Genomic DNA, 24,735 nt, shown 5'->3' with positions numbered 1-24,735 from the left:
CCAGAATAAACTACACAGTAGTGATAGGGTTGAAAACAAAGCCCCAGTCCAGGGCCGGCCCTGTTCACCTGGGGGCCCTAAACAGGATCATTTTGGGGCCCTGCTTTGTGGTTGATAGAGTAATTTTGCCACAGAGAACAAGGAACTGTATGCATTCATAACCCTTACGTTTTTTATCCGTACCTCTTTTAACGTGATTAGTCACAATTATTTTACTACTTATTAAGTATACTCACTGAAATAGTCAAAGTAAAGCATACACACTTCATATTCGTCAAGCTTGACATACATAATATTGATTCTCAAAATGAAGAGGTCTAAGCACTCTGGTGTGCAGGGACGAAAGCGCAAAAAAGAAGAAAGAAAACCCAGTAAAGGGGTAAGAGACCTCAGCCATTATAGTTTTAACGTCATGGTCTGTCTGTTTCCTTGTCTTGTTTTGGTGTGTTTCCTGTTTTACTTTGGTATCTGTCTTGTTTCTCCCCATGTACTGTCAAGTTTCCCTCCTGTGTGATTACTGCTCCCTCCCCTAATGTGTTTCAGCTGTTACTCGTTGTTTGCCCTGTGTTTGGTATTTAAGCCCTTGTCTTTCCTTTGTTCCTTGTCGGATCATTGTAGTTCGTGGTGAGTTGTGTCCTGTGTGTGTTCCCTGCGTTACCCATGTCCTCGGTGTTCCTTGCCTTTTGCGTTAATAAATTATCCTTTACCCAAACTGTCTGCTATTGGGTCCTAGCTGCCTGCCTGCCACCCGCTAACCGTGACATTCAAACTAAATAGTATTGTGCTTCACCTAATATTGCTGCCACTCAGCTATCGCTAGCTAGCGACTTATCCTATTTTTCTAGCTTGCTACGTGTTACTAGCAAACATAACTTCACTAATAACCTACATGAATTGTAAATGTAAAATGACCAGTGTTTTTTTATTTGGCCAGATGCACTCAGGCAATAATTGCAGAGCCCGGCACCTGCAGGAGAAAGGACACCTGATCCTTCATGTTCACCTCTCTCTGAACTTTAGTGAAACTATTACTATTGTTGCTGTTTTTACCATTAGGAAGTCTAGACGAGTCAAATTCTAATGCTATTCAATTTGGTGAATAGAAATGCCAGATACAATACATTCTTTGTAGCATTTTTGTATGTGCAATTTATTAGACTTGATCCTTTTTGCTTATTTATTAAGTTAATTTCATGTAATATATTCTTGAGCATCTTTAATTTATGTATGGAGGTTGTTTATGTATGAATTTATGTTATTGAAAAGAAAATGTTCTGAAACTTTTTCGTTTGTTGCATCACATATTGTTTAATTGCAACGTAGTATAGTAGAGCTATAAGTGGGTGAAAAAAATGCTAAGCAAAGTAAAGGTCAATCAGTTAATGTGTCTTCAGTGATGCTTAGTAAAGTAAAGTCAATTAACAGGGCAACGCTCCGCTCGCTATGGGGGGGGGGGGGGCAAAACTCAATCTCGTCTAGGGCTACCAAAGGGCTAGGACAGCCCTGGGGGAGAGAAGTTATGGAACGCATTACCAGATGAATTAAAACACAATAGGAATGTCTTAAAAAATTAAAAAAGGTTAAAAGACGTGACACTAAATACTTACAGACATTAAGTAGTATCACTCTTTGAGAATTTGGATAATGGTAATGATGAACATTGTTATTCTCATTATGGTTCTCATCATTATTTAGGACATTATCCATCTAATGGTGGAAGTGTACTGGATATAAGCCTTGACCCTTATGGGTATATATAGGTGTGTATGTATGTATGTATTAACAGTTTACTTATGATCTATTGGTAGTTATAACGGAGAGTTATTATAAAGTGTTACCAGCTCAGGAATGAAAAGATCCCATTTGAATGAAATAGAACCAAACAACACACCTATTTAAAGCCGCATGCCCCCCAAATCCCTTGTTTACTTGAAAACACTCCTGTTTGGGTCTCACTAATAGTCCTTTCTCACATGAACTCCGGGTCATCCCCGGAGAATCGGGCCAGGAGATGATCCGGAGTGGCCCCTTCACACATACAACACACAGCCGGATATAAGCCCCATCAGACATGTTCACACATATCGGAGATACTCTGTATACCTTCGGCGAGGGCTGGCACCTGGGTAGAGCATGTAGGAGGCAGCATGTGATGCATTAAGTATTCAGCAGTAGTTGCAGTGTTTAATGAACAGCACATTGAAGATCGTGGGTGAGGCTTCCAACCCAGTAATGCTGACTCTTTTTGCGGTGATATATACATTGCATTTATTTACATATCCGCATGTCAACAGAAGAGTGGAAAGTAGAACGCAAAATACAGGCAAGAAAAGAGAATTAGATGTTATTAGATGGAGGAAATTCTATGTAAATAATAACATGCAATAACGTTATAGTGCAGGCAGGAGATGGCTAAGATGGTTAGCTAATCAACCAAGACAGGTATAGTCCCTAAAGACCTCCCCTAACAGGTGCAGTTAATTTAGGTAACCCGAAGGTGCTACCGTTAAGACCGCCCCTCACAGGTGCAGTACACCCTGGTAACCAGCAGGTGGTACCGTTAAGACCTCCCCTCACAGGTGCAGTACATTCAGGTACCCAGCAGGTGGGAGTGATGAAGCAGAGCTACATCCACCACAGCAAGAGGCCCTGGATAAGATGTGGCCTCGCTGGGGCCATCACAAGTGGAACATACACAATCCAGTAAATAAGTCAAAATAAATTCAAAAGTCATCAGATCATGTATTAACAGTGGTGGCAAGTATATGCAGCCAGCATATTGTTCTGTTAAACTAAATGGATGAGACACACAATCTAACTAGACTCACTATTTAAATCCTGCTGCCACAACTGGTTCAATCTCCGGGTTATTTTTTGACGGTGCTATACAACTCTGAGGTTTCTGCTGCCTCCGTCTGCTCACGCTCTCTGAAAAGAAGACAGTACTTCAGTGACCCTGTAAAGCAGATCCATTCGGTTGATAAGGTCCCAAAACGTAGAGTCTATTTCCTCTTTAGAAATACAGAGAGAAGCTTACCCAGGGACAGTGTTGGGTCTCTTAATGTTGACCACAGAGTAAAGGACTGCATCTGTCTGGTCTGATTTGAGACGAAAGCCAGCCAACCAGCGAGGCATTTCCTGGTTCTCTGAGAGAGAGGTGTGGATGCTGGGATAATGAAGATTATCCTGCTCTTCTATTGGTTCTCTCTGTGCTGCAGGAGCCAAGCGATTGGTCAAAGCTAAGATGTTTTCATACTCAGCAACAGAAGGTGGCTGATGGAGAGTCAGGACAGAAGAGAACATTTAGAAAACACTTTACACTTCCGGAAGACAGACCTGAAGGTCATGCGTTTCTGGTTCATTTAGAGACTCTCGTGATGAATAGTGGTCCCACCATGCAGGCTGCTGTAGGCCTCACTTCAAGTCCTTGAAGTGAGCTAAACCTACAATGGTTTAGCTCCTAAAACCGTTCCTCGCTTCTTTCAAATAATACTAGCCATCAGTATTTCAATTCACCAATCTTTTCATTATATTCACTGGCAGATGGCACTGACACTGCAAGTTTGTCTTCTAGATCTCACCCTACTTCTCACTCTTTTGAAATCTTCACCTTGATAAATCTCTTAAATCCCAGACTGATAATGAATTAAACAGAAGTTTGTGTTCTCAGATGACCCCACCATAACATAGTGTCATGTGCTATGGCAATATTCCCGCAATGTAATTATACAAACAAGACTGCCGACCATGGGGCACTGGTTGGGTTTGGTTTGATTTCATGTTACAAAACATAAAACAGCTGAAAGTTTATCACCTCATATATATCATTGACCTATATCAAATCTAAAACAGAGCCAATAATATATCCCTGTGGGATCCCACAAGTCAACTCTCTGAAATCCAGTCTTGGGCAAGTAACTTTAAAAAATAAATAAGTTACAGCTAATAGTTACTTCTCCCGAAAATTACTCAGTTACAAATTATAAAAGTTACTAGTTACTGTGGTAACTAGTAGCTATTGCGTAAATCCTCAAATGTGTCAAAGAATTTGGACCCCACCTCCACCCTCCTTTAACGGAATTTAAAATACATTTGTATGTTGAATTATTCTCTTTTGGATTATTTGGGTTTGCCAATCCTGTTTCTCATTGACTCACTTGTGTCATTATGTGTCAGACTATGGGCCCTATCTTGCATCCGGCGCAATTGACTTAATCACTAGCGCATGTGTCGTTGCTAGTTTGCAACTGCCGCAGAGCGTTCTTTTCCCTCCTGCGCCACGCGTCGGTAAATTAGGGAATGATCTTGCGCCCCAAGGGGCGGTTGGGCGAAAGGAAGGCGTGTTCTGGCGCAAACGTACCCTGGTGCTATTTTGACGTTTCAGAAACCACTTGCGCCACAAACTAGGAAATACCTGGTTTAAAGTCAGTGGCGCGTTGTTCAGATGCTATTTTAAGGACGCATGCCCAATGTTGCTTGTGCACCTCGCGCATACACTTTGCTTCTCTCATCTACCTAGCCACACATTCTTGGTAAATTATTTGGGAAAGAACAGCTGATACAGTGGTAATAATTTGTACTTTTAAATCAATGCATCTGCAAACACCGTACAGCAAACACATATTTTCTTGACACAGACATCGTGTACATGCCCATAACTTTTAGGATTGATGGGTATTTGATCGTGAGAAAACATTGTTTTACCGCGAGTGTTAAAAAGAATGAATGAATGCGGGCGCGCGTGTGTGTATGTGTGTCCATCTGTTTAAACACACGCAAACTAAACACATAACGCAATACAGTCCATGGCAATGTATATTAACGGGGGGACACATGCATACTAGGAACACAAGTCGATAACGATAATGCATACAATACTGATAAGAAACAATGTTTATAATGTATTGCGTACATCATTAAATAGAACCACAGTTACCGCATATCATATGTTATATCATATACGTTTTCTTTGCCGAAATTTATTTGACGACTCAGCATTTCTGAAGTTATGGAAGAAAACCTTATTCCATGTATGAATTAGGCCATATTATTTGGCCATAAACTAAGCCATTTGCAGTTTGAAATTCCTGTGCATCTGTCTCATCGGAGACTGCAGTCGCGCTGTCAAAATATCAACTCGTCAGATTCAAAAATGTGAGCACCTCTCATAATACGTTAATGTTTGTCTTCCTCTATATAGATCCCCTAAGGGTTGTATGGCTGTATGGTTATATGTCTTATGTTTTAATGTTTTAATGGAGCCAGTCCTATGGCATTATGTTTTATTATTGTATATCAATTGCTGTGTGATTTAATATGTTATTTTATTTTCAGCCACCATGTGCCTAGTATAACATCTTGCCAAAGGACTACAGTTGAAAATTAGCCTGCTGGCTAACACTGGCGCATTTACAGAAATGTTAATCAATGTGTACTGTCCTTTAAATAAATGAATAAATACAAATACAAAATACAAATGCGCTCATGGCTCTTAAAGGGGATGGGAGATGGCACTCTCATTGGTTTGTTGCCCGTTACGCCCAAACCACACCTACGGGTAATTATGCTACTTCAGACCAACCCTTTTTAGATATGCGCAAGGCGCAAGTAATTTTTCGCAAAATCGCTGTAGAACCGCCCACAAAGTTACTTGCGCTTGGTGCTTCTCACTTGCGTTTCAGACCGTTAAAATAGGGCCCTATGCGTGCTTTCGAACATGTGTTAACAACACCCGCCCAACTCTACATCTGATTGGCTTACCATGAAATTTGACTCTACCTCAGCCCATCTTAATCATTAATGTGTTTGTCTCGTGCCCACTAACCAAAGAAAAACAGTAAAGATAGAGAGAGATCTTGATGGTCTAATGAAAAAGACAGCTTAAATTACAGTAATGCACCAAATTTTTTGGAAGTAACGGTAACAGCGTAATAATGATGGGAAGAGTAGTCAAGAAAGGAATGCCTTTAGTAACACCATTATTTTTAACTATGTTATTCCCATCACTGCTGACATCTTATACTATCTCTACTACCTTGCACACCATCATCTATCCGTCAAACAGGATTTAACTCAGATTTAATGTTGGACTTAGCCTTAAACATTCTAAGTGAATCAGCAAAATGATGCGGCCCACTGTATCAGAAGCCTTCTGTAGGTCTAAAAGGGCCATTCCAGTGGGATTGCTTTGAGCAGTGATTTCCGTACTGTCCCAATCCGCCTAGCAGGAAGTCCATCTAGGACAATGGCCTTGTCTAGGCTCATTGAGCGTAACAAGCTGGCAAGTTCATTATCAGCTGTTTCACCCAGCTCAAAGCCTTTTCTTCTGTCCTGGTAGAAACTCTCAATGCCAGAGTGTTCATATTTGTGGCTTATGGGCAACTCTGAGACAAAGGGAAAACCGCATTAGTGAAGAAAAGTGATGAGCCACCATTGTAATATTTACATTTATCGGGAGATGTCAGGGTGTGGTAAGCAGTAAACCTGCTCTACCTCTGAGCTACTGCGACCCGAAACTAATCCTGCCCCCTTAATGTGTGAATTTCTCAATCTTTTGGGGAGCTCTTCAAGGAACATTATACTGATTTTTCTTTGTTCCTGCAGCTCTTTTTTTTTTTTTAATGGGGCCAAAAGTGATCTCTGATGCTAACGCTAAAAAATATGCTTTATCTGTACACAACAGTGTTGGCTCGTTAATCAGTTGTTGAACTCAAACAACTGAATGAACTTCACAAGGGCAACTACCAGAGAGCTTGCTGGAGTTTTCACATTTGTAACAAAATCCCCAGGTAAGATACACAAGCTTCCTGTAAGAACATTAGGATCGCTAAGTAAGATAAACTCTTCCTGTTAAAATACATTATGACTGCAGCAATCGGACTCTTACCACTTTTATAAGTCAGTGTGTTTGGGAGCTGTTTAGAACACTCATACTGTTTGGGAGGTCTATATCAAACTCCTACTAAAATAGGATTTGTTTAAAGCTGCAAAATGTAAATATATGTTTTATCCAGTTCAGAATTGTCCAAACTAGGCAGAGGGTTTAACTTCACATTATTTATGAAAGAAACAGACACTAGGATGTACAGTCTCTTCTGACATCAGGTCTTGAGCAACAGAGGATGACACTTACAAAGAAATAACGAGAAGTTTCTTGTGTGGTCTTGTGTTGTGGCCTCAGGTAAGTTCCTCTGTGTGTCTTAGTAAAGGATGGGTTAGTAATAAATGGCTTCCTGTTCCTCACCTCCTCCACGGTATCTGGCCTTCCTCCCTGTCCACATGCTTTTCTAGAGGCCCTCTTTCTTCTGGAGAAGAGAACAGAGAGATGAAGAAGCAACCAGAGGAGAGAAGGAATTTGAAATGAGAAACAGAGAGAGAATATCTCACCTCATCCAGAGGAAGATGATGAGGTGTATGGTCACCACGAAGACACCAATGGATGCTACAGCTACTATTGCTTTCTGTGATGATGAGGATGTCACTGGAATATAGTCAGTGGATTACAAACACTGATAACAAACTGCAACATAAATTGTCCAATGTTTAACTGTGTGACTGTCTGGAAGGTGTCTGTGCCTTTTAAATGAACACTTACTGAAATCAGTAAGTGTTCAATCAGTAACCCCATCCTGAAATCACTGCACTGGCTCCCTGTCCCACTCAGAATTGAGTACAAGGTCTCCCTCCTCACCCACCAGTGCCTTCTCGGACTTGCCCCCCTCTACCTTCAGGAACTCCTCACCCCCCCCGACAACCTCACGTACACTCCGTTCAGGATCCACTCACACCCTCCAAACCCGACATACGAAGCTGTGCACCATGGGTGATCGGGCCTTTTCTGCTGCTGCCCCTAGACTATGGAACGCCCTCCCTGACCACCTGAGGGCTCCACAGACTACAGCTCTTTTTAAACGGAACCTCAAAACCCATCTCTTTAAAAGAGCATTTAGCTAAACTTTCTTTGAGGTTCCCCCTTTTAATAGTTTTTTTTCTCTGAAGCACTTTGAGATTCTTGAATATAAAGTGCATTATAAATAAAATGTATTATTATTATTACTTACCTTTAATAAACAAAAAGGTGGAATTATGCTGTCCAATTGCGTTATGAGCTTGGCAGTAATAGTTTCCTCCAAGATCCGAAATGATGAAAGTGAAAGTGTAGTTCTGTCCTGATAACTTCACAGAGATGTCATGTTCCTTGAACCAGGTATAGTTAGCTGCTGGGTTAGCATTACTGCTGCAGCTCAGAGTCACTGAACTGCCCTCCTCTAATTCACCTGAGGGACTCACGGTCACTGTCGGGGAATTTGGAGCGTCTGTAATGCACCCAAATGATCAATATTCATCCTCAAGTTACGAAACTGTGTATAGCATACAACTGCAATGCCATTATAATACAGCATACTGTTTAAACTAACAAAATACAATAGTTATTACTGAGTAATAGTGTTTTACAGGCATACAGCAATACAGGAACATCAGCTAAATATTCGGATAAGCAAAGATGTTTACATATTAGACAGATTTTCAACTCACAGTGGACATCCATGAATATCGAGTTAGAGCTCTGATGTCCATATTTGTTCTCTGCATGACAGTGGTACGTTCCTCTGTCTTCAGGGTGGACTGAGGGGAAGGTATGAGGTTGACTTGGTTCCCAGAGCAGAGGTTGGTTGTTCTTGAACCAGGTGTACTTAGCTGCTGGGTTGGCATCAATGCTGCAACTCAGAGTCACTGAACTGCCCTCCTCTATTTCAGCAGAGGGACTTGAATACACATATGTGTGTTGAGGCCCATCTGGAGACACATAGAAAGATGTAAAAACAGCATGAACATTTTTATTCATCACAGATTATTGATAACGAAAATCACAAAATGGAGAAGTTTTGGGGTTCATTGCACAATGAATTCACTGGTGACTAATTTGGACAAGATTCAATAAAGATCAAACTAGATGTTTTCCATAGCTCAGTCTAAATTAGACAGTTTAATTGTCCATAGTCTGTAGACAGGATACTTCGAAAGACGAACTGTGGTCCCTGGTTAATTTCAGGGAATATTAAAAAAAACAATATCGTGAGTGTGTATGCCCGCTATAGGTCAAGTTGAGGATAAAGGTGTGCCGAAATGAGGACTGGAGAACGAGGGGTTCCGGTGCTTGCGCATACCGTCATTGACCACAAACGCAAACGCAAACATGAACGTGAAGCCTGGCGTGATCCTGAACTAACAATACAGAATAGTTTCATACCTTTTACCTTTTTAACAAGGTAAAAGGTAAAGGTAGAGCAGAGAGCAGACAAGGAAACCAGAGGAGACAAGAAGATGAGAGAAGACAAGGAGAGGAGAGGTAAGCAGGAGATAGGAGAGAGGACAGGAAATGGCATGCCGTGTCTACAATTACATTGAAAAGTAATTCCAACATCACAGCAGAAGATCGATATGTGTCTGAATCATCATTTACAGAATAAATAGGGGAAAACTGTGGCTTTTGACATTTATCTTTTTTCAAAAAGGGTTAAAGTAACTAAATTAACTCTCCGATGTTGTAAATATCGGTTTGCAGAGGAACACGGAAACGGTCAACAAATCTCAGATGCAAATATATATTCATTCAAATATGAAATACGAGTATTGTGATCTTAAAATCAGTTCAGTGAAGTGGTATTTTCCAATGACTAATGAACAATAACTGAAAAATACTTTTATATTTACACTATACTATTATTCTATCTTCAACATAAATCTTCACAATGTAAATTAACCAACCTTGTACTGACAGAAGGAAAGCTAGAAATTCTCTTGCTGCTGATGTTAAATTCATAGTGAGTCCACAAAATAAAACACATCTGCAGGTCGAAAACACGATTAAAAAGTTGATAGAAGGAAAACTCTATGAATTTGATTAGATAACAATATAAATAACAGTAAAGCGTTACTGTAGAGGAGGAAGCTGGTCTGACTTCAAATCTGTGGTTCCATTTCCTGCAGTGAGCTGAACAGACACCAAACAACATTGACAGACTTCCTTCCTCTTCCCTCCTTGATTCGCAGCAGAATGAACAGAAGGGAACTACAGGGCCTATCGTAGAAAAACGTTATTTTATTCTTATATTTTATCTTCAGCTATTTTATTATCTTTTTGTTAATCTTCTGTCCTTCTTCTCCTTACTCTCACACACGAAGGCAGGCAGGTTAACATACGCACACACAAACACAGACAGACAGACAGACACACACACGCACACACACACACACACACACACATACCATAGTGTTTCATATATTCCCCATTAGTATAGTCTGGTTCAATTCATATAACTTTATTTTTCCATTAGGAACTATATATGTGGAGGAGCAGCAGGGTGTATCCATACTCAACAGTACATACAATAAACAAACACATGCACACACGCACACACACCATCAGCCCACACTAGACATGGTAGATAAAAAAAAATCCTTGCTAAGCCTAGTGAATAAATAGTAGTAACTCCATAGTGGAGGATAAATAAATAAAGAACAAAAAAAGATTAAAGACTAAAGGTACGGCCACACTGAACGCGTTACGTGCGTAACGCTTGATCATTGTGTCACAAAAATGGTTCGACGCACCTAATGGTGCGGCCACACTGAACGCGTTACGCGGATTATGTGAGTAACGCGCCTAACCTGACGCTTGTTCATTGTGTGTCACAAAAATGGTTCAACCCGCCTTGCACGGAAGCACATGGCGGACATCTTACTCTTTATTCTGGGTTGAAATAGTAACATAGAAACGCCATTAAAAGTGTTTATGTAAACATTTTTTGCGAGAAATGTGCATTTTACTTTCATAAGGTTTGCACGCTAAATGTGAAGGATGTTTGGTTTGATAGTTATGACGAAGGGAAGGTAGAGGGGGCCTTACGGAAGTCTATTATTAGTTATTTTGTTTTGGTGATGTTGAGATCAAGGCAGTTCCGCCTGCACCAGTCTGGTGGCCAGCTCAGACTCTAACTGATCTGATGAGGTGGTATTGTCCATATAAAGAATACTTGTATGTATGTATGTAATGTCTGTGTTTGTGCTTCTGCAGTCGTTGGTGTAGACTCTACACCAACGACTGTCTATTATCTATAGTATATATAGATAATAGATTTATTGTGTACAGTTGAGGGGTAATCAGCTCAGACTCTATTGTTTAGAAATTTGAGGAGGAAGCTAATCGTTTCCAGTTCATCATGCAGTAAACTGAGCCAAATAAATGGAAAGAACAAACAAAGAAAAGGCATCAGAATTAACATAATGCCTGGGAACTAAGTCAAAAAAGTTCATATAATATATATACTTGTACGTTCATGCAAACAGACTAGTAATCATTTGTTTGTACCTGACATGTTTCGACCACTTCCTGCAGTCTTCTTAAGAAGCGTCAGCTGTTGCATGAACATACAAGTTAATGCCTGGAAACTACTGTGACTAGAACATTCAACAACATGTTTGTGGTTATACTACGTGCACCATAGTGTTTCATAGTTTCCTCTTAGGTCTAGTCTGGTAACTTGAGTCTTACCTCTCATAGGGTTGCTGTCCCCAGGGTGTGGTACAGCACAATTCTAATGGTTTATTCTTTTACAAAAAATGTTTGTAACCCTAACCCATTTAATTTTTTGTCTGTTTATTATTGCATACCTAAACCCAACTTAATGTAGAAGTGTGTTATGACTAGGCCTGCCTCAGGCAAACATGACCATAGATGGAGACAACACAGTAATGTATCTGAATAAGTCGATGAAGTGAGTTTTTTTATTGATAATGTAAGCATCACGCAAGATCCAATGTGATTGGCTACTTTCATATTCACGTCATCAATTGATTAATTGATTAATTAATTGATTAATTGATGTCTGTGGCATGTGCCACCGCGAACACTGACATACCATGGAATATGGTATTAAAAACAGTGTTACCCACTCCACAGTACACCCGAGGTAAATCAATTATAACGCCAGACTATAGATTTAAATGTCTGTGTTGATAGAATAATGTTAGAAATAAAACTAACCTTGCATCGCATGAATCATCGAGGGACTACTTTCTCAGCAGAAGCGGAATTTTACTATGCGCCGGTTGGTTTTGTAACCGAATCACGACACAAGAACGTAAACAGAGAAGCGTGGGACAGAAGCGCAATTGAACGACTAGGCAACATGGTGGTTCAGTGTGCTTTTAGAAATTGTAGAAATATACGCTACAGATGGGCACCACAAAGTTTCCACCAATTTCCAGTGCGAGATCCAGAAAGGACTCAACTGTGGCTTGTTGCTACTGGCTTGGACATCAAAACACCGGCTCGTACATGTACGGTTCGTTGGATACAACAAATTCCTCATAATCGTCTTCAAAAGCAGATGCATCGCTAAGTCCTCCAAACGTGGCCATATCTTGTTAATTGAATACGCTAATAGAATTCCTTCGTTCACTGTACTCTGCGTTTGTAGCAATGACAGCGGCAGGTAAACAAACTAGAGCCGGTAACCTAGGTATCAGTCCGCCGCTGCCGTAGCCTACTACCATGGAGCCTACTACAAGGAATATAACACTGCTGCTGTGACCCAGCAATTCCCTCAAAATGCAATGCAATGCAGGGTTGGTTTTATTTCTAACATTATTCTATAAACAGACATTTAAATTTATAGTCTGTCGTTATAATTGATTTACCTCGGGTGTACTGTGGAGTGGGTAACACTGTTTTTAATAGCAGGCTAGCATTGCCCGTTGACGTGCGCTAGCCTAGCACGAGCGAACTCTGCAACTAGAAGGACTGAATGAAATGTGTTGAAAACTGTCTCCAGTGATAAAGAATACCAAAGCTCACTTGGGAATCAGGCCCTATGTCCAAAATTCCGAACTACCCCTTTAAACTAGGTAACATGGTAACTATGGTAACACAGAAGGGCCAAAACACAACTCACTCAAGTAAATGCCATTATCAACCACTAGTCGTCTAGAGCAAAAACAAATTGTGGGGGCAGAACAAACAGACATTGCTACATACAGTCAAATAATGTAATAATAATTAAATTGGTTCTCAAATATCTGTTGTGTTAGCTTCTCATACATAGCTTCGGTGGCACATTTTAGAGAAATTAATCAGAGAAGGAGGAGACATTGGACATAAAATAATACAATTTCTGCTTGGGCTCATACTTCTCAGATTTGTCTCATGAAAGTTTCAGACTGGTCACACATGCTTCTCTCTGCAATAACCACGACCTGACTGAGATCATTAATATACATATTCATCTCTTGATCTCTTGTCAAGCTCTGACTTATATAACCAAGACATGAATGAGATCAGGGGAATTCAATGATGAAATCTACTGTTTATCCTACTTCTCAAACATTGATACAATACAGTGTTTCCCACAGACCAAGGACCAATGTGTGGTGCGCGGGGGGGGGGGGGGGGGGTGGCGGCGCAGCATGGCGGCGCAGGCGCAGCACGGCGACGCGGCCGTCAGTGAGTGTGCATGTAACTCCGCGTTTACATGCGGACACATCTGATTCGCATAGATGTGGAAGGACAGCTCAATCGGAAAAGTATCATATATACACGCCTCAATCGGTTCGGAATACAATTCTATGCGGAATAGAATAGGTGGTGTAGTCCGCTATAAATACTTCCGATTAGTTTGGGGTTTAACTTGGAGCAGCTGCAGTAGTTCGCAATTGGTCCACTCCGTCTGTACTTTAATGCACACCGAACATTACCGCTGTCAAGGAAATTGGATTTATTGCCTGATTCACGTCTTTGATATTATCACTCCGTAGTAGTTACAGTAGTCCGGTAACTTATCAACCCCAGCGTGTCCGGTTGCTAAGCGACGGGTGACATCGGTGGGTTCATGTGTTAGCATCGTCGCTCTCGCTCCGTGTGTGTGTGTGTGTGTGAATGACAGGGAGAACGAGTGCTATGCAGAGATGAATGGACGGAACGATTTTTTGATTTCCAAATCGCGTTATTGAGAAAAAAAAAGACAGAATCAATTCGTGGCGCTCGATGTTGATTCTGTGGCGCCGCGCCACACAATGGTCTATGTATGGGAAACACTGCAATAAAAATCTCAATTCAGTCCAGGTAATAAAGTCCAATAGGATATTCAGCCAGCGTATTGTCCTGTTAAACTATCTAGTCCCACAATTTAAATCTTTCTGCCACAACTGGTTCAATCTCTGGGGTGCTTTTTGAAGGTGCTGTACAACCCTGAGGTTTGTGCTGCCTCTGTCTGGTCACACTCTCTGAAAAGAAGAAAGAACTTCAGTCGCCCTGTGAAACAGACTGATTGATGAAGTCCCACATCGTCGATTATGTTGCCTCTTTAGAAATACCAAGAGAAGCTTACCCACGGACAGCGTTGGGTCGTTTAATTTTTGACCTCAGAGTAAAAGACTGCATCTGTCTGGTCTGATTGGGGACGAGAGCCAACCCAACAGCGAGGCACTTCCTGGTTCTCTGAGACAGAGTGGTGGATGATCGCATAGTGAAGGTCATCCTGCACTTCTATTGGTTCTCTCTGTGCTGCAGGAACCATTCGATTGTTCAAATCTGAGAGGTTTTCATACACGGGACCAGGAAGTGGCTATCGGGGAGTGAGGTCAGAAGAGAATGTTTAGAAAACACCTAACACTTCTTGAAGACAGTCCTGAAAGTCATGTATTTCTGGTTCATCTGAAATCCTTGGTGGTTACTAGTGGTTCCACCATGCAGGTCTCTGTAGGCCTCACTTAAAGTCATTCCTGCAAGGTTTCCTCCGACCGTTGAGCACTTAAAACAGTTTTATCTTTGAACAACATCAACTTCTTTGAAACAAAATTACACAGCATTACCTCCACTCTCCAATCTTCTCTTTCAGCTCACTTGCAGAAGTCTCACCAGAACCCAGTTTGTCCTGTAGATCTCACCCTAGATCTCACCCTAGATCTCACCTTTTTGGCAAACGTCACCTTATCAAGTATTTACTCTTATATCCAAGACTGATAATTAATTAAACTAAAGTTTTGTTTTGCAGATGATCACACCATAACAAAGTGTCAGGTTTCAACAAAGTGAAAGCATACAAACAATACAAATGATGAAGGAGCACGTTGATGATGATATAGCTTTCATCATCAACGCTATGGTATAGCTTTGTTTTGTACCATGTTTGATCCATCAACGTTTTGTATTTGCTACTACTAATCTTTTAAAAGTTTCAAATGTTGTCAGAGAACTGTCAAAAATCTGCTTGGTAATCAATTTTGCTGTCTGCCATTAAATCCTAATCTGTAAGAATCGATTTTACCAAATAGGATTAAACAGCAGACAGCAAAATTGATTACCAGAGAGATTCTCCCTTCCAGGATTGGACGGTCGAAAGAAATTAGCAGGTGACCACAAACGCCAACATTTTAAAACACATATTTTGACTTTATCCGATACCATCATATCATGATCTAGAAATTATGCTTTATCAACAATGTTGGCTCCTAAATCAGTTGATAAACCGAAACAACTGATTGACCTCAGGGCATTTCCAACGTGTGTCTAAGGCCCCGTTCACACGAAGCCGATTTCATGGCGAAACCGCAAAGGTCTTGTACGGTTCGGCCTTCCGTACACACGAAGCCGGCGAATCTGCTGACCGAAAAACCGCAAACTTCTGAAACCACCCTCGGAGGTAGTTTCAAATCTACCCGGTTTCGTTTTGGATTCGTGTGTACGCCTGAAACCGACTGAAACCGCAAACCATGACGTCATCGCCCCACCCCTCGACCTCCTAGCCAATAGCTCTTAAGCCCGCGTTGTCTCAGAAATCACATGCGAGCATGCGCATAAGGGCAGCCTTTATACGCATGCTCGCCTCTTCTTCTTATTTAATTTCTTCTGGATTTCTGTACCAGAAGCAGCGCCCCTTATGGGCCTGGAATGTGTACTACAGCGTTTCTACAGATCTACCCGGTTTCGCTTGGCTTCGTCTTTACGGAGATACTTCGAAACCGGATAGATCGAAACCGTAACGGTTTTGCCCGTTTCGGCTTCGTGTGAACGGGGCCTTAGTTAAGGATGGGTTTGTAATAAATGACTTCCTGTGTCTCACCTCCTCAACGGTATATGGCCTTTCTCCCTGTCTACATGATTTTCTGGAGGCCCTCTTTCTTCTGGAGAAGAGAACAGAGATGAAGAGGCAATAGGGGAATTTAAATATTTCACCTCATCCAGAAGACGAGGAGGAGTAGGGTGGCCAGTAAGACACCAATCGTTGTTACAGCTACAATTGTTGTCTCTGATAATACGGATATCACAAGAACATATGAGAATTATTTCAAACACTAATAACACACTGCAGTATAAGTAGCACAATGTTTAACTATATTCTTTTGACGGTATGGAAGCTGTGTGTGCCTTAAATAAATCATTACCTTTAATGAGCAAAAAAGTGGAATTATGATGTCCAATTGCATTATGAGCTTGGCAGTAATAGTTTCCTCCAAGCTCAGATGTGATATTAATGATGGTGTAGTTCTGTCCTAATTCCTTCACTGAGTCTTGATGTTCCTTGAACCAGGTATAGTTAGCTGCTGGGTTGGCATCACTGCTGCAGCTTAGTGTCACTGATCTGCCAACCTCCATTTCACCAGTTGGAAACCGGGTCACTGAGGGGGTCTTTGGAGCATCTGTCATGAACACAAAATAAAAATGTATCCATCCTAAAGTTATGAGACCGAGTTTAGCAGCAACCGCAATGCCAGTATGATAAGTTAGTCAGTGTTGTTTACAGGGCCAGCAGTAATACATGAATATGTAGTAATCATGCATTACTGTGAGGTATGAAGTTCTACATTTTAAAGTAATTTTTACATATAATTCAGATATTGAACTCACACTGGACATCAAAGAATAGCGAATGAGAGCTCATATGTCCATATTGGTTCTCTGCGTGACAGAGGTATGTTCCTCTGTCTTCAGGGCGGACCGAGGGGAAGGTATGAGGTTGATTTGTTTCCCAGAGCAGAGGTTGGTTGTTCTTGAACCAGGTGTAGTTAGCTGCAGGGTTTGCATCACGGCTGCAGTTCATAGTCACTGAACTGCCCTCCCCTATTTCAGCAGAGGGACTCGCAGTCAATGAGGGGGTCTTCGGAGCGTCTGTTGACAGTTGCATCACATTAATTACATAAAATACCGGCAGTTTGGGTCCATTCATAGTAATTCAACATGTAGTTCATACACTCATGTAATTCATACATATACTGATGGAATTTCCAATACATCTGGCAACATGTCAGTTTGGAGTGGACTTACACACTGAAGGAGATCGGAGATCGGATCCTTCAACGGCACATGAGAAGCAGTCTCCAGACTGAATGTAGACCCTGTATTTCATTCCCTGTCCTACATTATGTCCATTTCTGAACCAGATGTAGGGAGTGTCACTAGCTAGATCACACATACTGCTCTGCCCTGGTAGGATCAGTTGGGTAAGGAAAGGACACCTTCACCTGGAGGTCTGGGTGTGAGAACAAATGACACACAATTATAAAATAAACAAAGGTAACAAACACATAGGGCCCTATCTTGCATCCGGCGCAATTGACTTACTCACTGGCGCATGTGTCGTTGCTAGTTTGCAACTGGCGCAGAGCGTTCTTTTGCCTCCTGTGCCATGCGTCGGTAAATTAGGGAATGATCTTGCGCCCCAAGGGGCGGCACGGCGAAGGAGGAGGCGTGTTCTGCTGCAAACGTTCCCTGGTGCTATTTTGCAGTTCAGAAACCACTTGCGCCACAAATCAGGAAACACCTGGTTTAAAGTCAGTGGCGCGTTGTTCAGATGCTAAGGGCGCATGCATAATGTTGCTTTTGCACCTCGCGCATACCCTTTGCTTCTCTCATCTACCTAGCCACACATTCTTGGTAAATTATTTGGGAAAGAACAGCTGATACAGTGGTAATAAGTTGTACTTTTAAATCAATGCATCTGCAAACACCGTACAGCAAACACATATTTTCTTGACACAGACATCATGTACATGCCCATAACTTTTAGGATTGATGAGTATTTGATCGTGAGAAAACATTGTTTTACTGCGAGTGAGTGTTAAAAAGAATGAATGAATGCGGGTGCGCATGTGTAACACACCCACGCGCGCGCGTGCGTGCGTGTGTTTGTGTGCATCCATCTGCTTAAACACACGCAAACTAAACACGTAACGCATAATACAGTCCATGGCAATGTATATTAACGGGGGGACACATGCATATTAGGAACACAAGTCGATAACGATAATGCATACAATACTGATAAGAAACAATCTTTATAATGTATTGCATACATCATTAAATAGAACCACAGTTACCACATATCATATGTTATATCATATACGTTTCTTTGCCGAAATTTATTTGAGGACTCAGTATTTCTGAAGTTGAGGAAGAAAACCTTATTCCATGTGTGAATTAGGCCATATTATTTGGCCATTAACTGAGACATTTGCAGTTTGAAATTCATGTGCATCTGTCTCATCGGAGACTGCATACGCGCTGTCAAAATACGGCATCAACTCGTCAGATTCAAATGCGCTCATGGCTCTTAAAGGGGACGGGAGCTGGCACTCTCATTGGTTTATTGCACGTTATGCCCAAACCACACCTACGGGTAATTAGGCTATTTCAGACCAACCCTTTTTAGATATGCACCGGGCGCAAGAGTCATCTTTCGCGCCGGTAAACTAGCGACATCGCCGTAGAACCACCCACAAAGCTACTTGCGCTTGGCGCTTCTCACTTGTGTTTCAGACCGTTAAAATAGGGCCCATAGACTGGAACTGTCAGGGCCCTCTAAGATATTCTATATATATTCTTATCTTTTTAATTTATTCTATATTTTACAATCAACACATAAGCAACTTAATGTTTCTACCCTTCGAAAGGGATAGATTGCTATTGCTGGACTAGCATATTATTGTTTTAGAGCTGGAATTGTCGTAGCTTACTTTTGCAGTGCTATAGAGAGAGAGCACACAGTAAGATAACCCAGTGGTCTCCTCTTTTCGCGATGGGGAAGGGGGTCAGAGGGGCAAGGTTCACGGTCCTCTGCACAAAAACACGCAGATTTTCACACGCATGCATACACACACTTTATGCACACACACACCAGCACACACACACACACACACACGCACACAGACATTCACTAGACTCATCATAGTTTACCTGTTACAGATAACGTCACTCCAGGGTCACCAGTATATTCCCCACCTGGTTGGTTTGTTGTGAACCTAACCTTGTAGACAGCAGAGTCACTCTGTCTCAGATCTTTGATTCTCAGGGTACATGTTCCATGACATCTGGACCGGGTACATCTGTCCTCTCTACAGCTGGACTCAACACGACCTGTATAGTCTGCATTGTGTTCTAGATCAACTAGCTGCTTGTTGGATAATTTCGTAAACCACAGTGTATTATCTGTGGTAGGCTGGTGCTGTACATAACTGCGGAGGTAAACCATTGCTCCCCTTAAAGCGCAGACATTACTAGATGAGTACGTAACTCTCCAGTCACCATTACCCTGAAGTGCTGTGAAAAAACAAAGACATCTCATTGAGAATAAACAAGACACAGAGATTCACCTGATGAACAGAGCAGAAGATACATAAAGAGATGGAGGCTGGTGGGTGGGGATGGAAACTACAGATACATGCTGACCACTGAGCTGTTACAGGAATGTTCCAGAACATCATAATATTTTTCTTTTCAAATAAGTTTTGGTATTAAGTAAAAATACTTTTTATATTTTGGAAGGAGGAGAGGAAAGGAGACAAATAGAGGAGAGAAGTCAAGGAGAGGAGAGGAGAGGAGGCATAAAAGAGGAGATAAGACAAGGAGAATAGAGGGTAGAAGGAGAGAGGAGAGAGAACAGGAGATGTCATGCAGTGTCTACCATACAACTGAATCAGAATTCCAACATTTCAGCAGAAGATTGATATGCCATTTCTAAATCATGATGCATGTGATTCATGGGAGAAAAGCTGTAGCTTTAGCAACTATGTTTTCCAAAAAAGAAAAAAATAACCCTTTGATCTTGTAAATAGTTCAGGTCTGCCTAGCAACAAGCAAAGGGGCAAAAATATAAAATGCAGATATATATTCTGTAAAATAATTCACAGTGTACTGTGATCCAAAACCAGTGCAGTACTTACCCTACGATAGGCTTTTTATAACTTGAAGTTAAGTGGTACTTTCCAATGACTAATGAACCATAACTGAATAAAGTGGAGTGTTCTCCAAGTTAGTGGACTGTTTAACCAAACACATCGTTAATCTAGAGGGTGATTCTTTAATGTTCTATTTACTATCAAATGATAGTAAATATCTTCAACATGCTGTAAATAACCCTAACCCTCGAACCCTAACCTGTTCTGAAAACAAGGCTGGGGTTCCAGGTCATCTTAAAGCTGGCTGAACAACCCAAAATAATATGAAAGACTTCTTTCCTCTTTATAGAATCAAATTTGTAGACCACAGTGAACGGTCCCTTCTGTCCTTCTGCTTCCTACTCACACCCACACACAGGCAGGCAAACACACACACACACTCATAAACACACACACACACACACACACACACACACACACACACACACACACTCATAAACACACACACACACACACACACACACACACACACACACACACACACACACACACACACACACACACACACACACACACACACACACACACACACACACACACACACACACACACACACACACACCATTTAGTCCAGTCTGGTAAATTGTTACTTACTTTTCATACGGTTGAACACATGAGCTGTGATTAACTTTTTTTCAAATAGCATAGGCAAAAGTAGCATAGATTAATTATAATACTTGTAAGGTGTAGTTTTTAGCTCTAATTGAGACACACCAACAAATGCATATTTTATCAGTCCCGGAATGTGCTTTTTTCAAATTCTTTTTTGTCTTTGTTTTACTCTGAAGACTTATTTCCTTAGTTTTGTGTAAACTCAATTTTATCATTATTTATTCCCTAATGTCCTGTTTGTAATAGGAAGTCAAGTCCATCTTATTGTATAGCTCATGAACAAATTCCATCTCAAAAGGGCTTTTTAGATCGAGTGCTACGAACCCCCTGAGCAGCGTGAATTGCAGAATTGAAAACATCATAGCTTTTTATTAACTTGGAAGCTCAATCTGTACATTTTTCAACAGAACTAACCATTTAAAGGCCCACTATGCAACTTTTTTAGCCAAAATTACATTAAGTATGCAGGTTGAGAGTTATGCTGATGGTTCTGCATCCATTTCTGGGTCGATTGGTGGGTGTGTCATTTACCCATGTCGCCTCTCCAGTGAAAAAGCGCATATGCAACTTGCTCTGTTCGGACCAACACAATCCGGATGTGACGCAGCGGAAGTATCCTCGAAAATGTAGTCAGATTGTAGTTTCGAAAATACTTTACGGCACAGACACACACCCAAACATGGCACTGGCTAGATATAAACAGCCAGTTGCGAGGCAATTGTTGCATTCATCATGGATCAATCGACTGATGAGGGACCCAAGAGGCGACCGTCGGTGGAACAAAAGAAGAATGGACCAGAAAAGAGATCAGACACGAGTGAAAGGGGAACTATGCAACTTTTTTGGCTTGATTTACCTTAATATAACAGGCTAAGAGTCATTGCGATGGTTCTATTATACATTTTTGTTCGATTGTTCGTTGTTTCGACTCACCCTTGCGCATCTTGGCGGAGAAAAGGAATATGTTTCTGCCGGCGACCCGCCGCCCACTCTCGCGGGAGTCTCGGGTCTCGCGAAGTAGGCGCAGACCCCCAAACACGGAACCGGCTCGATATAAACACAAGTCACTAGGGGATTGTTATATTCATCATAGATCAGCCGACTAAAAAGAGACAGAGAAACCCAATGTCGGAGGAACAGAAGAAGAGAAAAGGGAGACTGACCGGCAGAGAGGCCAGACACGAGTAAACGTTGGGCAAGCTTTTCAGGAATAGCGTGAACTGAAAGAAAAAGAAGACTGCAAATCAGACGCCGACTCGGCCGTGTTGCTTTTGAAATTGAAAGTACCCTTGGGTGGCCTTTGTCTTCGTGGTATTCTTGATGTTGATAGTCTCTGTACAAATGTGTTTGCTCAACCATTTTGTTGTGAGCCCTGTAAAAATTGTTTTCTCGACCGTTTTGTTGTGAGCCCTGTATGTTTCTAGCTTGCTTGGTTGCAACCATATAAACACCTTTGTTTCCATGGGTGTTTTGCTGTTCGTCTGTCTCGTCCCCCAGATACAGACTGAATCCCCGAATCCAGGTTCTTGTTTATTTCGATTATTATGTTGGCCAAACCTCTTACACTGATTGTTCTGTTCAACCTTAGATAAAACATTTCTAATCTAGGATATAAATTCTCCCCGCCAACTATAAAAAAGGATGGATTTATGTTTATTGCAAAACAAATACACCCTTTTAAAAATGTATAACCTTGCCTACACTTTATGAACATCTACTTCGGACATGGCTGCACGCATTCGCCGGCTTCTTTGAAAACAAATGCACATGGCCCGCGTAGAAGTGCATGGGGAAGGGTCGTCAACGAGTTGTTACGACAGTGTTGTGAAATATCTACTACGAAGCTGTAGGGGGCGCTGTGTAGAGAAATGTGCGTGCCAAAACCAAGAAAACAGCGAAGAAATTATTTTTCACTTTTTTTTTTACGGGGGGGGGCGCATGCCCCCGGACCCCCCTAGCGTTGCTGGGATACCATCTCACAGGACCACTGCACTGCTCCAAAAATATATAGGGGAAATACCGTTTGTTATATTTATATTCCGTCAGTTCTCTTTAGAGAACCCGTTTTTTTATTTTAACTGACAACTTCCTTTCACTTCCTCATTTAGTCCCCAAAAAACAGACATTAAAAATAAATTATTTAAAGAAGCTATTGTCTCCTATATGTTCACACCGAGAAAGAAGCCACATCGAGAAACGAAACATCGTCTGGTGAGATTTGGATTGATGGGTTTTCTGAAATAAATAACAGTAGTTTTACAATACAGCTAAAAGTGCAATCCATTATCTTTCTGCAATCAGGGAATGAACAAATTAACATTTTAATCATGGGTTCATGTTGTTCCATTTCTATCACAGTTGGGCATGCTTTTCTTTCTTTTTTTTTTTACCAAGTATTTACTTGTTAGGATTGGGAATTTTTAGGCTATAGCATAGACTTCAGTACAGGCTACCAGTGGAAAAAAAGACGAGTGATATAGTTTGCATCTTAAATATCAGATGAAGACGAAGGAGATACATATACAGCTGTATATTTATTGAAATATTGAATTACATTTATGTTATCATATTTTGTATTCATATATGACGATGTGTCTATATGCAACCAGGATTTAACACAATTCGCCTATTGAAGATTAATCTGTTTATTCTGATTTGTTGTTTTATTATGGACATTTTATTACATTTTTAACACAGCTTTCGCTACGAGACATTTCCTCTCTGGTAGAGTCGTGGAGGAAGTCTGAGGCTTTCGGATCTACTCTTGGTAACATGGCGCTGCGATGCGTGGTCAGGTTTTAAGCAGTGCTGGAAGTTATAGCATGGCTGTATGGCAGTACCGGTGTCTCATTGGAAACATAACCTATTTAAAGGACAATTCCGGTCTGAAAATGGATTTGGGATATGTTTGGCATGATAACGAGTTGGAACGTTAGTATTGGAGCACAAAAAACGCATATAGACACATTCTTCAGTTGGCTGTTTTTAGCCGATTCTATCAAAACGCTATAAACTTGGAACGATAAGGGCATGTGTTTAGGTAAAAACTATGTATATTGTGTGTATAAAATGTCATTTTTTGATAAACATTCTGTACACTTACAATGTTATCAATGCTTCTTTTTATATTTTAAGACCGGGCTATAAGTATCGGGCTACTTATAGCCTTTCAAGTCGTTTAAAATTACGATTAAGTCTTTACCATAACAAATGCCCCCATCGTTCCAAATTTATAGCGTTTTGGTAGAATCGGCTAAAACAGCCACCTTAAGAATGCGTCTATACACACTTTTTGGCTCCAAACGAACATTTCAACTCATTATCATACTAAACATATAGCAGATCCATTTTACACCGGATTTGTCCTTTAAGTCTCAATGAAGAGACATTGCTTTGAATGTATGTGGGATACTTCAAATGATTAACGTGGTTTTTACATTATGAAAGTTAAAAAATAATTGCACCGCAGCACCATTGTTAATCACGAACATGCTAAGAAATGCACTATGGTAGATGACTGAAACCATCTAAGAAAATAAAAAAGAGGTTCCAACCCTATTGGATAGCAACGCAAGCTCCATGATTGACCTCAGTGCTGCCTTTGGCACACTTGACTACAGCAGTATTAATCATCGTGAACACAATGTTGGCATCAAAGCTTCTACTCTTCCCTGGTTACGATCTTGTCTTACAAATTGAACAGTATTTTTTCTCTTTCAATCAGAATCAAACCACTGCAACCTAAGCTTTGGTATACCTAATTCAAAATCCCGTCTGTTTTAGCGTGTACCGGTGACTGAGCCCGGATGCCTGGTCTGTTTGGGTGACTGTGACTGGAGGCCTGAGCCCTGTTTCAGGTAGCTGGTTTAACATACTCTGAGTTTAATCCTG

At 41.1% G+C, this 24,735-nt stretch overlaps 1 protein-coding gene and 1 long non-coding RNA gene across 5 annotated transcripts; both read right to left on the bottom strand.

Annotated features, from left to right (window-relative positions):
* Positions 1-1,813: 1,813 nt before the first annotated feature.
* On the bottom strand, positions 1,814-10,516 carry LOC132452868 (B-cell receptor CD22-like). Of its 2 annotated transcripts, XM_060045702.1 has the most exons (7): positions 9,769-10,516; positions 8,536-8,796; positions 8,061-8,315; positions 7,387-7,480; positions 7,244-7,304; positions 3,038-3,273; positions 1,814-2,928 (listed from the first exon to the last, which is right to left on the bottom strand). In XM_060045702.1, the coding sequence occupies exons 1-7, from the start codon at positions 9,821-9,823 to the stop codon at positions 2,868-2,870; spliced, it is 1,023 nt and encodes a 340-aa protein (XP_059901685.1). In that variant the 5' UTR covers positions 9,824-10,516; the 3' UTR covers positions 1,814-2,867. The 2 variants fall into 2 exon arrangements, with proteins under 2 accessions (XP_059901685.1, XP_059901686.1); XM_060045703.1 differs by lacking the exons at positions 1,814-2,928; positions 3,038-3,273 and adding an exon at positions 5,865-6,383.
* Positions 10,517-14,103: 3,587 nt separating this feature from the next.
* Positions 14,104-20,792, bottom strand: LOC132452872 (uncharacterized). 3 transcript variants are annotated; one of them, XR_009524533.1, is made up of 8 exons: positions 20,418-20,792; positions 19,232-19,594; positions 17,324-17,528; positions 16,907-17,167; positions 16,235-16,698; positions 16,122-16,182; positions 14,388-14,624; positions 14,104-14,281 (listed from the first exon to the last, which is right to left on the bottom strand). It is a non-coding gene; the product is annotated as an uncharacterized LOC132452872 (long non-coding RNA). The 3 variants fall into 3 exon arrangements; XR_009524532.1 differs by having other exon boundaries at positions 16,444-16,698; XR_009524531.1 differs by having other exon boundaries at positions 16,122-16,698.
* Between the last annotated feature and the right edge of the window lie 3,943 nt (positions 20,793-24,735).

This window comes from Gadus macrocephalus, chromosome 23, assembly GCF_031168955.1.
Source record: "Gadus macrocephalus chromosome 23, ASM3116895v1".
Classification (NCBI taxonomy): domain Eukaryota; kingdom Metazoa; phylum Chordata; class Actinopteri; order Gadiformes; family Gadidae; genus Gadus; species Gadus macrocephalus.
Note: the sequence above shows the minus strand (reverse complement) of the source record. Positions and strands in the feature narration are given on the sequence as shown.